The sequence below is a fragment of the Vigna unguiculata genome, chromosome 7, assembly GCF_004118075.2.
Source record: "Vigna unguiculata cultivar IT97K-499-35 chromosome 7, ASM411807v1, whole genome shotgun sequence".
NCBI lineage: Eukaryota > Viridiplantae > Streptophyta > Magnoliopsida > Fabales > Fabaceae > Vigna > Vigna unguiculata.
In genome coordinates this window covers 31,508,945-31,526,226 of record NC_040285.1, presented here as the reverse complement: position 1 = coordinate 31,526,226, position 17,282 = coordinate 31,508,945, and the positions used below count along the sequence as shown (strand labels likewise).

Genomic DNA, 17,282 nt, shown 5'->3' with positions numbered 1-17,282 from the left:
ATCCAAACACGAAATGATTTTACTAAATTTTTCTTTAAAATAAAACTTGTTTATCTCATGTTTGAGAGCTTTTGGATGCTCTCTTAACCTTGTAATATATATATGGTTCGATCAACAAGAAAAAATATGGAACGAACTGTGTACTTTAGTTGGTAGGTCTACTTAGACGATTATGCACAATTTGTAATCTACGTGAGTCAACAATAAGATAAGACACGTCGACTTGCATTGTGTGAATTTGTTTCAAAATATATCAAAAACTTGTAATGTGTTCACTAATGTAAATATTATGTCAATATGTCACTAACTAAATTTCTTTTTGGGAGGGTATGTCATCGGTTTTTAATTCTCTTCAACAACTTTAGTTGCTTGAAATTTAGTTTTTATTGTTATATTAGTTATATACATTCTTCAATGATTTTAGTTACTTTAAATTTAGTTTTTATTATTGTATTAGTTATATACATTTATTATGAAATTTTAAAAAATTTTATACTTAAATATTAAAAATTATAAAATTATGAATATTAATTATTTTAAAAAACAGACTTAAATATTTTATTTTCTATACTAATTTAATTAAATAAAATAAACTTACTAAATCCTTGCTTTAGAGAAAATAATCACATAACAACTCATCCAAATAATCTTTTACCATTTCTTATAAAGAACAAGCTAATCTGACATAGTTTTTACTAATAAAATGCAAAAAAAATATGCACATTGTCGTGCAGTTATAAGGGGATTATTACGAATGATTTCGATGGAGATTAAGAATGTATTTTTTTTTTTAGAGAAAATGATCAGGAGGAGAGGGAGAGGAAGAGGTTGTACGGATTAGAGGGTGAAGTTGGTGTTGTTTTTTTTGAAGTGATTAAGAGGTGATTCTAGAGTAGATTAGAGAGTGAAGTTTGTGATTGAATTGACTAATATGATATATTAAAAAGAAATTTTAATAGAAAAAAAAGTTAGATTACCAAAATGTCCCTATTGTTATAGGTAATATAAAATTATATATAAATAATTTAAAATTATTTTATAAATTTTATTGAATGATTGAAAATATATAAAAAATATTTATAAAAAATGAATGATATAATATTTTTGTATAAAAATAAATTTAATATATAAGGTGGAAAATAATTAATTTACATGGAAACTTTTTTTTCTTTTTAATAGTAATTTTAGAAGTAATAATTTTTTATTATAACCATAATAAATTATTATTATTATTATTATTGTTAACATAAAATTAAGAAAGTGAACTAAAACCATTTGTATTGATTTTAACTGCTAAATCATATGTAACAAAAATTAAATAATGAAGGGTAATTTGATAAATCCAGTTGTGTCACCGTCCAATCTCACTATAGATGATGAGATTGAATTTCCAGTCAATCCCTCTAATCATCTTCTCTCATCACCTTGTATCACTTCCTAATCATTTTTTTCCATTCATTGTGAATAGTACATCCACCCAAAAGAACACAACCTAAGGGTGTGTTCCTTTGAGAGAGAGTGTGAAGATGAATTTGTGTGGATTTGAATAAATTTGGAGATAAGTTTTATAAGAGCTAGTAAAATATTTGATTGATGTGGATGTCAACGGGGCGGGTAGGGTACGGGTAGTAGTTCCCCCGTACCCTACCCGCTGGATAAATATCCGCCCCGTATCCGTACCCATATCCGTCGGGTATCTGTTATGCGGGTATCTGCCTATTTTTTTCATACCCGCAGGTATCCACGGGTACCCACGGATACCCACGGATATTTATAAAATTATTTATAAAATAAATATTTAATCATAGATTCAAACAAAATAAAATAAAATACATCATTGTCATAAATTTTAAATAATGTTCAAATAAACTCAAGTTCATACAAGTCCAAATAATTATAAAAGTAGATATAAAATGACGTTCAACACAATGAAAATTTTTTAATTAGTGTTTTGATAAAAAAGTTCACTTTCTCCAATTGATTCCTAAAAAATAAACAAATAATAAACCTTAATTGTCACATGCCACCAAGTATTCTTATTTTGATTTCATCATTTAACAACAAGCATACCATAAATGTCATTCTCTATATAGGATTTGATGTATATGTCCAATTTCAAATAAAGGAAAGAGAAGAATGTCAAGGGGTGTACTTAAAAGAAAACAATATACCAATACTTTTGAAGTTTGAAAAATGAAGACATAAGACTAGATGTGCAACTTAGAAAAAATTAGGCCAAAATGTTTTTTACTAATATAATATATATATATATATATATATATATATATATATATATATATATATATATATATATATATATGAGAGTACTTTTGTGAATTAAAGATTAGCGGGTACCGGTATCCACGGGTACGGATACTATGATACCCGTACCTGCCCCGTTAATATGCGGGTATCAAAAATATCCATACCCACGGGTAGCGAGTATCCATTTTTAATATCCGTTTTCTACTCGTTGCGGGTTTTATCCGCGGATACCCGCGGGTACGGATTTTTTTGACATCCCTAAATGTGATAGATAAAATAAATTGTAAAAATAGATAGAATTAGAAAATTACCAAAATATCGTTAATGAAAAAGAGAATGATTTTGTAATTTGATGTTATATAAATAATTAATATAAATTAAAAAAGTATTAAAATTATATGAAAAATTATAATTACTTTCGAATATAATCTTTAATGTATGAAAAATTACTATTTATTTTCTTATGTTTGCTATCAGTTTCAAATCTATTTTCTTTTTTATAACTTGAAAATTCTATACCCATCTATTTTCACGTCTCATTTTTTACAAAACTATTTTTGAAATTATAAATATTTTTTAAATAATAATTCAAATTTAAAATTCACCGTAAGTCATAATTTATTTAATAATTTTGTTACTTTTACAAACTGTTTTTTTTTCCTATGTAAATGGAGTTTACTATTTAGAAGAAAACATCACAGTCACGTATCCCGTGAGACTAATTAATCGTTTGAAAGTGAACAGGTTTCATTTTGGGGTCCCTACAATTCAGAACAATCCTGACGTGATGTACATATCTTCTTCTGTGCCCATTATAACCAATAATCTTAAAAAAAAAAATCGTACGTTAAATTAAAAATAATCTGATTGTATTTCGAATTTAAATAGATGACGTAAAAGATAATTCTCAAATATACTTTTCGTTTTTAATTCAATTTTGACGTCATAATTAACTCATAATATTATTTTAAATCGACTCGAGAACATTTATAAATATATATAAATATGTATAAATGGTAAAGTATTTTTCAAAATAAATCGTTTTCTCTTTATACTTCGACTAAGAAACATATTTTATTATGTCCAATAATTTTTAGGACTGAAAATAAAAAATAATTTAAATAAATATATTTTTCCATTCTCTTATAGCATATAACATAAATGTTTCCAAAGTTTTAAGGAAATTTCGATACAAACACCTTAACAATAAAAGAGATAACGTATCAGAAGATGGTTTTCCAGTACATTTGACCCTCTCAGCCAATCATGTAACTTTTTTTTTTTTTAATAATGTTCCATTCGGCCTTAATAAAATTTTAAGGTAACGTGTGTGGCTGGAATGTTCGACACTAACTGTGCGAATAAACAAGGCAACCCACTTATGTTATTCTTCCTACCAACTCATACAAATCCTTCAAAAAATATTATGATTTAGCATGGATGACTTTTAAGCCATGGAGAAAGGTTTTTTTTTTTTTTTATATATAAAAATATGGCATTTCAATTTAATAAAAAGACCAATAGATTAAAAATTGAGCAGAAAAACGGAATAAAATATGAATATGGAATCAAATTTCACTAATTGAATCCCCAAAAAAAACATCAATTCCCATTTATGAATAGATGGAGAAGTCACCGACCCTTAGTTTTCTCTTATATGCCAAACTTATCCCCACCACTCCATTTTATCATTCAATATTTAATGCTAGTTTGAAATTGGATTAAATATATTTTTTATTTATGATAAATTATCGACTTTACTCTTTTTTTTTGTGTATATAACGTTATTAAAACATTTTATTTTATTCTTCAAACCGGTCTCTGACTTATTAAAAAAAGATTGAAGATAAGAACAAAAAAAGTTTAATAATTTATGACAAGAATGTATTTAAACCTTTCAAAATTGGTTTATCTCTTTAAACAGATTGGACCAATACGCTGTTTTTTTTTTTTTTATAAAAAAAGAAGTAATTAAGGCAATTCCTTTTAAAGTCGTATATAACAATTCAGTTGCACGATATTTACCTATAACTGACCACATAATCTAATAAAGTCAGTTATGGAAAAACTACTCTTGAATTTAATTAAGTTAAATGTGACTGAGTTGTCACAGTTAATATTCTGGTAAAAAAGAAGATAAAAAAAAGCAGACATATTTAAAAAATCAAATATCCATAATTATGTTTACTGTATTTATCTTGTGTATCTAGACGAGATTAAAACTGGTCAACAGAATAAATCTGGAAACACTTTTTCTGAGAAAAAGAGAGTCTTCGGTTTAGTTTAAGTGCGTTCGTTTTCCTTTAAATGTATTTTACAAATAAATATAAACACCATTTAGAACTGTGTTCTTGAATTCATCTTAATAAGATTCCAGGTGAGTCTTCTACTTTTCTTTTCGAACTTTTGCATTTGAACATAATGGGTATTTTCGACCATTCAATCACATCGGCATAAAGATATAATAAATTAATTTATCATAGGATAGAAACGTTTCTTTAGCGTTTCTTTTGCGTAGAAAAGAAGGCAATGAGAGAGAGAGTAAATTGTTTTAGAAAAAGGCAAAGATTTATGTAACGCAAGAAGCTGAAGCCTGTTCCCAAGTCACTCTCTTTGCAACCTCCGAGGAATTTTGGTAGCATCCTCTGTGATATTTTGTCATCAGTTTCGGTTTTGGTAGAGAGAGAGACGTGAGTTTCTGGTCCTGTTGCTGTTTTTGTGAGTGTCAGAAAGTTCTTCTCTTTTGTCCATTGTTGCTTTTGCTTTCTGCTTGGAGAAATGCTGGTTCGAAGGAGGGTGATGAGTTGGAGAAGGGTGGCGAAGGCCCTGCAAGCTCTCGTAGCTCATGCTTTGCTTTTCTCTTTCACTCTTCTCCTTGCTCTCAAGCTTGACCATTTCCTTCCTGACTCATGGACATGGTGGTAGGTTCTCTTTTTCTTCATTCACACACTTCCTCTTTTATTACCCAGTTTAGAAATTGTGGATTTGAATCAAAGGGTCTCTACAAAATTCCACCTTTTGTTGATTTTTGTTATGAATTGTCATGTGCTTTTTGTTTCCCCCCTTTTTGAATTTCAATGCATGCAGTTGTTTTTTTCTGTAATTCTGGAAAAAAATGGCATTCATTGGGAGGAACACGAGTAGTTTCTTTTTTATTTTCCTTTTGGAAATGCAAACTTGCTTACCTTATACGCTACTGTCCTTCTGCTGCGTTATACAAACTTATTATTATTTTATTTTATTTTGTTCATTTGTAAATGGGATCGGAACTGGGATACCCTCGTTTCCGCTTTCCATATGTGGAACTGTCTGTTTGTGTGTGATGTTTTTGAGACGAGAGTAAAGAGAGAACTTAAAATTTCGATGTGTAGTTATATGTAATAAGGAACATACTTGCTCTGGCCATGTTGATTTAGCTAGTGAGGATGAAAGTACATCGCTTTAGTAACGTGTTAATTAATTCCCCACCCTCATTTCTCAACTTTGTTATGTTCCAAAATGTTTCTCTACAGTTAGGCTAATAATTGATGAGGTTTTCTAAAATTAATACTAATACATTAGCATTATGGGTTGTTACCAATATCCTCCATCGCCTCACTAAATATTCGCAACTTTGATGGGTACTGATCCCAACCGAATTGTACTTATAAGAATAGCCATCAAAGGATTCAGAGTTGTCTGTGGTTTTGAGCATGAAATGATTATTCTTGTTATGCATGTCTCATATTATGATTGTACAAGATACCGCAGGATTTTATTCAATGAAACTTTTAGTCTTAGTAATAAAATCATGGTACCATGTGATTCAAACCAACAACAATACTGTCAAATTTTATACACCGAGTAAATAGGAATATGTATGGGTGTGTCATTTTCACGTTTATGTGCCCATTTATGTCATGCCGAACACCGAATTGAACGTAAACATTTGATCATTCAGTATGAATCATTGGCAAGTTCTTCAAATCTTTCTTAAAATATTATTGAGGAGTGGAGTTTTGGGTAATAGATCTTAGGTTGTTGTATATTGAGAAGAAGAAATAGATTAAGAATGTATAACATATTCTTATCAATCATAGCCATACTTTAACATCTTTTTTAACAGGAAAGTATTTTCTCCTCTATGGCTTTTTCATGCTGTGGTGGCACGAGGCAGGTTTTCCTTGCCCGCTCCTTCGATTCCTCATGATCGGCGAGTAAGATATACTTCATGAAAATTCTTCCTTATTATTTTCTAGAAAATTAGAAATTTATCTTGTAGTAGGGTTTTGTTACTGAACTTAAACATAAATTGTTAATGGGCAGTGGGCTCCTTTTCATTCACTCGTAGCAACTCCACTACTTGTTGCATTTGAGCTACTTCTTTGTATACATCTCGGGAGCAGTTATGGTAGGCAACATTTCTTGTGGCATGGCTAAATGGATTTTTTTAATCAGTGTATCTTTACACCAAAAGTGTGATACTTCTTTTAATAGTTATTAATTACAAGATGCTACGAAATTAAATATTATTCATTTTAATGATGCAGAGATGAATTTAAGGATTGTCTTCATGCCCCTGGTATTTTTTGAAATGGTGGTTTTGTTTGATAACGTCAGGTAATATCTTGCTTCATCTATTCGTGTACCAGAATTTATATTCCAGTAGTTCATAAGGAGCTAGCAGATATATTTTAACCCATTCATAGTCTTCCAGTTTCTGTAATATTAGCTGGCACTGCTAAAAAAGTTTGCAATAAATTCACCACAAACATTCAACTTTATCAAGTGATTTGTAAAATTACCTGCATTTTTAGGTCTACTTTCAACTAATTATTGTGATTGTTGAGAAGTTTCAATGAATGAAATGGGAAGTAGTGCTTAGGCCGAACTTTAATGAATTATGCAACATGCAATACTATTTTATGCTCTTCTAACAAATGGAAAATTTATTGACAAAAATGTCTTTCCATAGGATGTGTAGGGCTTTGATGCCTGGGGATGATGAAAATTTGACTGATGAAGCAGTATGGGAAACTCTTCCTGTAAGATGTTATTCTTTAGCTGATTGATTAATTAAGCTGCAATATGATCTGTAACAGAATAAACGAGGATCCTCAATGAAACTACTGAAATAAGTATCTCAACTGGCTTTTCATGGCAATTTAAGACTCCCGATTGTGATGATTTTTCAAGTAACATATATTCAAATCCTCAGTGAATTTTGGAGTGTCATTGTTAGAGTCTATAGAGGGATGAGGAATATGTAGCGGCAATAGATTGTGATTATATCTATACTTCAAAAGTCTTTGTTGTCTACGGAGCCTTGGCTGGAGGCTATACTTATACTTAAATTTAGGTGAAATACATTAGTAATCAAAGTTCAAGTCTCTTTGTTTTTGCTTTATGGTAAGTAAAAGAAAAAAGGAACCTTCAAGTAATATAATTATTATAAATATAAAAAAACTCTTTCCTTTCTTTTTATTTTGTCATTGTTTTGCATTGGATTAACTTTTATTCCTTTTATGTCTATTAAGTGTAATGTGTGTGTGACTCTCACTTCAATGATTAATTTATTTGTTGGTGGTTGACATCCTTTTGGGCGTTCATTTCAGTGCCCGATGATCAACACTGAAGTTGAATGATATTTCACATTTCACATGATTATAAATAGTCTTTTGTGGTATGCCATAGAAACATTCTACTGTCCACTTGTGTGTGTGTGTGTGTGCTGCAAGCATGGCTGTAGTTTTTGAAAAAGAGTCTATCGTGATTTGTGTGGGTTTATGTTATGGAAGAATCCTACCTGGTTGAGATGGATAGCCACTGTGTTGTGGCTTATTGGCACTAGTACAATGCACATGCACATTCTGAAATGAGGTCTCTTTATTTTTAATCTAGGAGGATCCCAGTGTTGGAAACGATTGAACTTCACTATTGGAATATATGTGTAGTTAGGAAGTGTTGGTGCCTATATATCTTAAGAGTATAGGGAAGCACAAGTGCCTTTCAACTATCAATTGCACATCTCATGTTGGGTTTCAAACATTGTTATATTTAACCTTTGCCATGCCTTGTAACACTGACATGTAAGTAATATGTACAACATTGATAGCTTCTTTGCATTGAGATGTTTCTTTTTGTTTTTATTTTCTTCTCATCTTATAATTGACATTACCTTATTCAACACATGTCTACTGCAAAAATTTTTTTTTGAGTGTTACACTCCGTAGATTGTTATCTTTCTTTTGTTTTTTATTTGTGAAAAGTTCAAAACTAAATTGTATAATTTTGTTTTCTAGCACTTCTGGATTTCAATATCCATGGTCTTCTTGATTGCTGCCACAGTGTTCACTCTTCTAAAGATATGTGGTAAGTTTTAAGTTTCTCTTAAAAGTTATTTGTGATTTATATTGAGATTGAATTCTCTTTAAATTCATGGTTAACTTGGAGTTGCTTCTTGCTATTTAATTACGGCTTTATCATTCCCCACCTTTTCTTGACCTCTCTACATCTATTTTTGTGATGTTGGCTAATTTTTTTCCTGCTTCATTTTTATGATACTAGCTTTTATAAATATACAGATATTAGCTGTCTCCAATATTCTCGAGCAATGACTTGTATTTATTTAATGAAGAATTTAGGAAGTTAACTTGAGAGAGTTTTATTTCTGAACTGAGGCGTCCTTACATCGGTAGAGGTTCTGAATTAATTTTTCAAGTTATGGATTTAAATCCTCCTTTTTTTGCATTCTTCTGTTGGTATTATTGCTATGATTTTTTGGGTGGTAGGGTTTTAAGTAATTACTCTTGTTTTGGTTCCTTACTTTGGCATATGATCAAGAAATATCCTGGGTTACTTTTATTGATCCAGGGTCTGTATGGACAAACTTCTCCGGAATCCCTTAGAAGGGCTTATTAGAGAAACTCGTCCAAACTGGCACATATAAGCTTAAATAAAGTTTTATTTGTTCCTGAATTTATACCTAGCATTCAGTCTACGGATAATTATTGCAAAAAAGATAAAAACTTACAGCTCAGATTGAAGTTATTTGACACAGTTGAGCATTTAGAAATCAATCTTCCACGTTTTGAAAATCAATTATATCATTGTCACATAAGCTGTACTCACCTTGACTTGTAATCTAAATTCCTTTTTATGCTGATGTAAAACAAAAGTATAGTGTAATAAATTCTACTTAATGTAAGGAATTTTGACCACTATAGCATATATATGGCAGATTTGCAATGTATTTCTCTATGCACACGTTTTAACACGTTGCTTAGAATGTATACTGTATGTCTGATTTTTTCATTATGGTTTCAATCTGCTTTGTGTTACTTTGATCACATTCCTTGTAAAACTTTACTGTTGACTAAGATTGATACTCAAACTTTTCGCGACTAACATTATTTCAATTACCTGCAGGTGATGTTGCTGCTCTAGGCTGGTGGGACTTATTTATTAACTATGGGTATGATCAATATCTTGTGGTCGAATGTTTAGTAATTTGCATTAGTCTCGTGCCTTTTCCTTCATAAAATCAATGTATTCTTTGGCAGGATTGCACAGTGCTTTGCCTTTCTTGTTTGTACTAAGTGGCACAATCCAACTATTCATGGAGGCTGTCACATTACAGAACCATGTTCATCATCAAATACCATAAGATACCTTGACATGAGTAGAGGAGGCTTAGTTATTTATGCAGATGAAGATAGGCAGCAAAATGGGTTCTGCAATCTGCAGGATATTGGTGGGCATATCATGAAAATTCCATTCATTGGTTTTCAAATAATTCTTTTTATGCATTTAGAGGTATGATAATTTTGAACAAAAATCTTGTCATCTTGTCTTGGAATTTGTAACTTTCCTTAGTTTTTGATTGTCTTTCCACCTTTTTTTCATTTAAATTTTAGGGAACGCCATCCAGTGCAAAAAATCTGCAACATTGGGTCATTTTTTCACCACTTTTTTTGTTGCAAGGAGCTGGGGTTTTGTTTGCTGCATATAGATTAATGGAGAAGATAGTTCTTTTACTCTATAGTGGAGATATTCCTGAAAGATATTCCTCTATAGCATCAAAATCTCGTGAGTGCTTTGGGTTCTTTCGACATGGCTCAAGGTATTGATTTAAATTTTTTTTTGCTTCAAAATGATTTGTCTTTGTAGATGCCATGCCGAATTTACAGTAAATAGTTTTTTATTGCCTGTGCTTTCTCTCTTTACAGGTTACTTGGTTGGTGGTCAATAGATGAAGGAAGTAAAGAGGAAGAAGCTAGACTTTTTTTTTCTGGGAGTTCTGGGTCAGTACGCCATCCTAAACCCTAAAATTACATATGTTTAACGTCATAAGTATTTTTTGCCATGCTTATGAGCAGTTTTTGAATCCTGTAGTTGTCACTTGCATACCTTTCTCTTGGAAGTCCTGATTGTGTAGTGTAACAATTTTTTGGTTAAAAAATTAGCAAAGTTTGCAGTGTGCTTGCAATAAAACAAGCTTTTCTCTAATGTTATGTCATTCTTTCTCTAATGATATGTCATTTGATTTACTGTTTAGGTATAATACTTTTACCCCTGATACAGTGAAGAAAATGCCTAGAGCAGATCTGGTTGAGGAGGTGAAGACATTAATTTCCTTTTTTTAAATAAATAGCTACCTAAGTATTTTTTATGATATTGCTTCGTCATTTATAAGAATATCTTAGTTTACACTAGTAGGTTTAATTTTTTTTCATACGTTATATTATCTCGCTGTTCTTTATAACACACAGATTTGGAGATTACAAGCTGCACTGGGTGAGCAAACAGAAGTTACAAAATTTAGCCAGGAGGAGTATGAAAGGCTTCAAAATGTAACGTTCTCTACCTTGATCGATTGTTTTTGGCATTGTGTACATTATCAACTTTTTATGAAGTATAATCTTCAGTTTCATGGGTCAATAGGCTGATATGAATTATACTGGCTTTGAACCTTTCTCTATTGCGAGGAGTTTACAACATCTTGCACTGAAATCCTTGTTATGAATTTGTTATTTTTGCTCATTAATTGTGCTTGAATGGTCAAGCATATCAGGATCTGACAAAATTCAAAATTGAATGATATTAAAAATCAGGAGAAGATCTTATGTAGAATTTGCTTCGAAGAGCAGATTAACGTGGTCCTCCTTCCTTGTAGGCATCACATTATTTGCAGGTAAGAGCTCTTGCATTACAGTTGCTCCACTCTAAAGATGTTTGGTTTGAGAAAATGCTTTCTGTTATCATATTTTCACTTTATTTTCTGCTTTGAAAAGTTTGAATAAAATGTAGTGAAAGCAGATATAAAAATAAATGTTCTGATAGTTTTTTATAGAAACTTTTGAATACAAGAAACAGTGAAAAATAAGGTGACACTTTTATAAATAGAAGTAACTAATTAAAGAACAGAAGACTTTTCTGAAACCAAATGGTCCCATATGCAATGTTTGAAGAAAAAGTAGACAGTGACAGGATCACAACCTTTTTTATTTTTAATGAGGAAATTTCCACCAGTTTTTGTTGCATCTGCAAAGAATCTATTTAATTCTTTCCATTTAAATATGTTATGAGGGACTTGTGTTCAAAATATTGAATTTTTCTGTTTTGCCTTTTTCCAATGTGAATAACAGCACTTGCTGCGAAAAATGTAAAAGGTGCCCTGTTTGCCGTGGCACCATTGAAGAAAGGATGCCTGTATATGATGTGTAGACTGTATTGAAGATGTATGTATAGGTATCTCACTGACCATCCAGCTTGTGGTTTTAGAAGAAGCAAGCACTGAGAAGTATCAATTTCTCTGCTCATAGATTTTATATGTTGAAGACCAGAAGATGTATATAATCTCAAACATTTCTGCCCCCATAGTGCATTCTTGCAATTCTGAACGAATTGCCAATAGTTATGTTGTCTTGAATTTTGTTACAGAGGATTATTCTACACAGAAAATGCAAGATGATTGTTGAACTCTTTGAGTGATACCATGGAATTAAGGATTCATATCATAACCATGCCAAGATTCAGAATTATTGATTCAAACATGTGATGGATTAGATTAAATTTTATAACTTGGTACAAATCACCTAATTTTCTCCACCATTGGGTCAAATTTGTCAGATGGGTTGATGGAAAAATAGGGGTTTTAGGGATGACCTGCCATTGGAGACATCTTTCTCTAACAAGGACAAAGAAAGGAAAAAATGACATGTAAATGGCAAAACAAAAACACATGATACTCTAAAACAATGGTTTATAAATGTTTGGTTGGTGTTGTAGCTATTCATTTCTTAGTCTGACAAAGAATCCTTTTCTGCAACATTTTCCTTTGTCACTCACAGATATAAGGAACTGGCCCTGAAAATAGAGTTGCTTCTAGAATCGTACTATATCCGAGAAATTTTTCTGATGTACCAGAAAAAGAATCTTGGACCACCGCTCCATTCATTTAAAAGATTTTTTCTTAATAACTTTTATGGCATTTAATTAAATGATACGAATAAAGCGTGTTCCATCCAATCGAGATTATCATAAAGTACAATAGAGTCTGATGGTATTTTTAGGATTTAATTAAGATTTTTTACAACTCATTAAAAACTTGTTGGGGGTATTTAAAAGTATACAAATTTTAGTAAAATTTGCATGACTTTTAAGTAGAATCATAAATATTACACCAATAAAAAATTCTAGTCAAACTCTTGAGATTGGTTTGATTCTATATTCTTTTTGTGCTAGTTAGGATATTAATTTCTGCCATCAATATAGCCTTCTCTCTTCAATGATAGAGCTCTTTTTGAAGACTTTCATAAGTATTAATGTGCATCACTTGATAATGTTTTTATGAAGGAAAACCGTTATGATGAATTAATAATCCCAAAGATTTTCATCATCATTACTACTGAATAATACATATCATAATTTTGAACTTATTATTTTAACCAGGAATAAAAAATAAGATGCTAATATAGAGTAGATTAGTACATGACGATCCGAAGTTAGAAACAAACGACTAATAAAATATTAAAATTATATTTTAAAATTTCGTGGAGTTCTTTCAAATGTTATGAATTCATAAAACCCTTTCGAATCTTTTAAATTCTCATAATATAAAATTATTAAAAATTTAAATTACAAAATCTAGGTCATTAAGACTTTTATTTTAAAAAATAAATAAAACTGGTAAGTTATAATATTCTTTCATATTCTTTTAAATTTTGTTAGACTTTTTATGTAACTTTTTTTTTAACTTTCAACTCAATACACTCCGTAGGTTGAAGTGCAGGTAGGTTATCCTTGTCCTTTTTAGTCAAATAATGTTCTTTAACTATTATACTATTTACTGGTCTATTTTTAATTGATAATCATTTTAATCGTGCCTCACTTTTCAACCACAATAACTTTTTGTAAAGTTTAGTTTCACTGAGACCAACGTAATATTAATTTACCATTAATATGTTAAATCTATATCTGTAAGCCTAAATATAAATTTAGACTAATCTTACATTATTTTTGAAATAATATAACTTCTCTTAAGAAATTTATGCATTTAAGATACAATAAAGGTATTTCAAATTGATATTAGACCTAATTTGTATGTTCATTTCCGTTTAGACTTTACATAAGTACAAATTCACAAGTTGATCGAGTTCCTGTTACAGGAACAAAAATCTTAAAATATACTATTGAACAATACATCCTTCCTACATTTAAGTAAAGTTATTTTGTTCATCCAATAAGTATAATTATAACATTAGACGGATCTAACTTATATAATATATTTTTATCTCTTAATATCTAAAATTCGATCATTAACTCATTAACCGGACTCAATCAATAACTAAATTGATTTTCATCAGAAATGTTGACTATGTAAAGAACATAATTTATCTTAGATCCTAACCAACTTAAGTGTTGGATTGATGGTAACTATCAACATATTTCCTATAATGAAGATCTAAATCAATCAAAAGTAACAAGACTTAAAATCTTGAAGCATTTGCACATTTTAAATCACATCTACCAGAACTTGTTACCTCACTTTCCTCGAATGATATGTTTCATATATTTAGTTTATTCATGTAATTTACAACTTCTCACTCCAATCTAATCTCTTTTTGCAAAATATACTATTTGACTGACGGATACCAAGCATGCAAAGAGGCCTATTACATTGCAATCAATTAATTGCGTAAATCACAGTAACGGTGGGGTAACAGCACAGCTTCATTGATTGATTAAATTCTTTGCAATATTGTACAACTATTATTTCAATAGAAAATAACCTACAGGTGTCCCTTCCCCCTAAATTTTCAATAAAGTGCTTAAATCATGGTATTATTAGAGAATGATTATTTGCTTTATGTTTTGTCAGAAAGAAAATAGGAGAATATCGGTGTAGTTCTCTCTGACTATGAACACTAAATCTTAAAAGATATGACACCAAAACAGGGGAACATACTATAGGATAATATAGTAGATAATATGGTCTTCCAAATAACTTGAACATAAAAAGTCCATATCTAACTACTCATATATGTTTCCACCTCACCAGAGGCTAGTAGTTGGTAAATAAATAGCAACAAATTTAAAACATTTTTGAGGAGGTGAATCTTATCCACAGGAAGCTGTGATTGGCACTGCTTCCACTACAGACTTTGTGCCCTTAATTTTATGTTCCTCTTTATGAATCTTGTCGTCAATCATATGAGCAAAGTCCTCGTAACAATCCTCCAAGCTTCTGAATGCTTCATCAGGATACAAAGTGCTGATCTCAACATCATCAACTCCATCTATCTTGAAGTTAACTTGACAACCTTTGATGAATATGTCATGAGTGAAAGATGCCACGATACTTCGGGGTATGCAATTTTCTGCAAATGTACACATTAAAAGTAATTCTCATGCCCCACTTCAGTACTTGAGATTTTAATCATAGATTAACTTTACAAATTAGTAAATATCTTCACTTTAATGTTACTTTGTAGTCAAACTTAGCAATTGTGAGACATAAAAGAATTGATGAATGATTGAACCTGCAGCTGCTGCTAGAAGATCATCTTCTGTTACGGTCACTCTGGGGATTGTGCGGCCAATTTTCATTTCCCACAAAGAAGCGAGTTCATTGATGCTGTAGCAGTTGTTAGATGGTCGAAAATGAACATTTTTGTTGACTGTTCTTACATCATCAATAACCTTCATGGTGAACTTTCCAATATCAATGCCATCAACAAAGTAAGCTGCATAGATGAAAAAAAAAATGGAGTTTAGGGCAATTTGTTGAAAAGAAGCATTTATGGAATAATAATGATTGGTGTTGTTTAGTTATATACCTTTGACATTACCGTGACCATAGATTTGCAACTGATCCAAGGGTGGAGGAAGCTGAGATGGGTGGCAATTGTCGTAGTAAGGCCAAGAAGCAATGGAATTGCAACAAATATTGGTGTATGGCACCCCAGATTTCTCAACCATGCGCCTAACCAATCGCTTCTCATTGTACATTGTTAGACCTGGCTCCACAGGATCCGCTCTGTCAACATCATGCCCAAACTCCGAAGCCAAAAACCTCTGCAACATCAATTATAACACGTAAGTATTTCTATACTAAACCCTTAACATCTCTTGGTGAAACTTAGCTATTACAATATTTGGTAAGGCTGGTCTTTCTCTATGAAAATCACCCTTTATCCATATTACTGTTCACCACTGTTTCTTTTAATAAAGGTCCTAAACTAAACTATAACATAATTTTCATTTTTGTTTTTATCTCAAATATTGATCATTCAAACTTTGATCATGTTAGATTTGCTCGAGAAATGTATGAATATATATAGTTTTTTTTTTTTTTTTCAAAAACGTTAACTATTTATACGCGTAACTCACTAGATGAACAGTTCTTGGTAAATTGTTTCGATGGTTACGACATACGAAAGAAAAAAACAACCATCTGGTAAATGAAACGCACTTGATTCATTATTTTTCTTATTCTTATTCTTGTAACCATTACTATTTTTTACTTATTGAAACTTGTCATGTAATAAATTAGAAAAAAGTAAGAAAGTAGCACCTTAATAGTCTTGACAGATTTCATGGCCTCCACCAGTATTAGCTGATCCAGCAAGCTCTTGGCACCGATGGCAGAAATGACAATGTCTATTTCATACTCTTTCAAAATCTTTTCCACAAAGTCCTTGTTATTTATCACACCCTACCACAAAATACAACACGGGTAAAATCTTCTATGAAAAGAATAGAAGTTGGCACATTCTTCAAAACAAGTATTTATTAATGAAAAAAAGTTGTAAATCTGACAAATAAGGTCTATCATACACATACACATTATTACCTCTGTGATATAACATAAGATAATAGAAAGAAAAGATAAAGTGTATTACGTGAATGACTATGGCCCCTTTTTCTTGGAAGGTTTTAACAATGGCGTCCTTGGAAGGGACAAGAGGTGGTGGCCTGAGAAGCAAGTAGGTGGGGTGTGCGGTGAGGAGGCTTGCCTCAGCCACAAACCTGCCTATGAAACCCGTTGCTCCGATGATGAGAACACGACCCTTGGTGGTGGTGGCGTTGGGAATGGTTGGTGACGTTACCATGGTTTTGCAGAAGTGTGGTAATTAATGGGATTGAAGTCAAGTACAAACAGAGATTAAAGACAATTGGGGCATGCAAAAAGAAAACCGTGCTAGGTGGTTTATATAGGCAAGTGTGTACGTTAGAATATAGCTAGCTAGAAAAGTAATAGTTACCAAACTGAACACATTACTCAATATTTTTTTCACCTACTCTTCAACATCCTTAAGCCATACTTGAAAATTTAAGTGGGAATGCCGCGTAGCCATACTCTGCAGCATGCACCGTATCAAAATTTTATCAGGGTTTTTCAGATACTTTCTTTTACTAGCTAACAATTTTGTTTCATGTAATTAATCATATTCGCCAGACAAACTTTTTTACACTACCTTTTACTGGTTTTTAGATGTACTTCATGTTCCAATTCTTCAAAGATTAGCTATTTT

At 31.2% G+C, this 17,282-nt stretch overlaps 2 protein-coding genes across 2 annotated transcripts; one reads left to right on the top strand and one right to left on the bottom strand.

Moving 5' to 3' along the window:
* The first annotated feature begins 4,759 nt into the window (after positions 1-4,759).
* On the top strand, positions 4,760-12,225 carry LOC114192431. Its single transcript, XM_028082148.1, has 14 exons — positions 4,760-5,186; positions 6,371-6,461; positions 6,571-6,655; positions 6,795-6,864; positions 7,220-7,289; positions 8,547-8,616; positions 9,673-9,718; positions 9,807-10,059; positions 10,161-10,366; positions 10,473-10,547; positions 10,802-10,862; positions 11,016-11,096; positions 11,358-11,437; positions 11,892-12,225. The coding sequence occupies exons 1-14, from the start codon at positions 5,044-5,046 to the stop codon at positions 11,968-11,970; spliced, it is 1,410 nt and encodes a 469-aa protein (XP_027937949.1). The 5' UTR covers positions 4,760-5,043; the 3' UTR covers positions 11,971-12,225.
* Positions 12,226-14,713: 2,488 nt separating this feature from the next.
* On the bottom strand, positions 14,714-16,944 carry LOC114190745 (leucoanthocyanidin reductase-like). The gene is made up of 5 exons (XM_028079749.1): positions 16,650-16,944; positions 16,322-16,462; positions 15,585-15,822; positions 15,288-15,491; positions 14,714-15,125 (listed from the first exon to the last, which is right to left on the bottom strand). Exons 1-5 carry the CDS (start codon positions 16,857-16,859, stop codon positions 14,866-14,868), a joined length of 1,053 nt encoding a protein of 350 aa, XP_027935550.1. The 5' UTR covers positions 16,860-16,944; the 3' UTR covers positions 14,714-14,865.
* Positions 16,945-17,282: the final 338 nt, after the last annotated feature.

What these genes read in the sequence shown, in the direction of transcription:
- LOC114192431 (XM_028082148.1), top strand. Translation starts at nt 5,044, where the DNA reads ATGCTGGTTCGAAGGAGGGTGATGAGTTGGAGAAGGGTGGCGAAGGCC. An exon ending in GTTTTGTTTGATAACGTCAG is followed by an intron (nt 6,865 to 7,219) that starts GTAATATCTTGC and finishes GTCTTTCCATAG; the next exon opens with GATGTGTAGGGCTTTGATGC. An exon ending in TTCTTTCGACATGGCTCAAG is followed by an intron (nt 10,367 to 10,472) that starts GTATTGATTTAA and finishes CTCTCTTTACAG; the next exon opens with GTTACTTGGTTGGTGGTCAA.
- LOC114190745 (XM_028079749.1), bottom strand. Translation starts at nt 16,859, where the DNA reads ATGGTAACGTCACCAACCATTCCCAACGCCACCACCACCAAGGGTCGT. An exon ending in AATCTGTCAAGACTATTAAG is followed by an intron (nt 15,823 to 16,321) that starts GTGCTACTTTCT and finishes TTGATGTTGCAG; the next exon opens with AGGTTTTTGGCTTCGGAGTT. An exon ending in TGGTCACGGTAATGTCAAAG is followed by an intron (nt 15,492 to 15,584) that starts GTATATAACTAA and finishes TCATCTATGCAG; the next exon opens with CTTACTTTGTTGATGGCATT.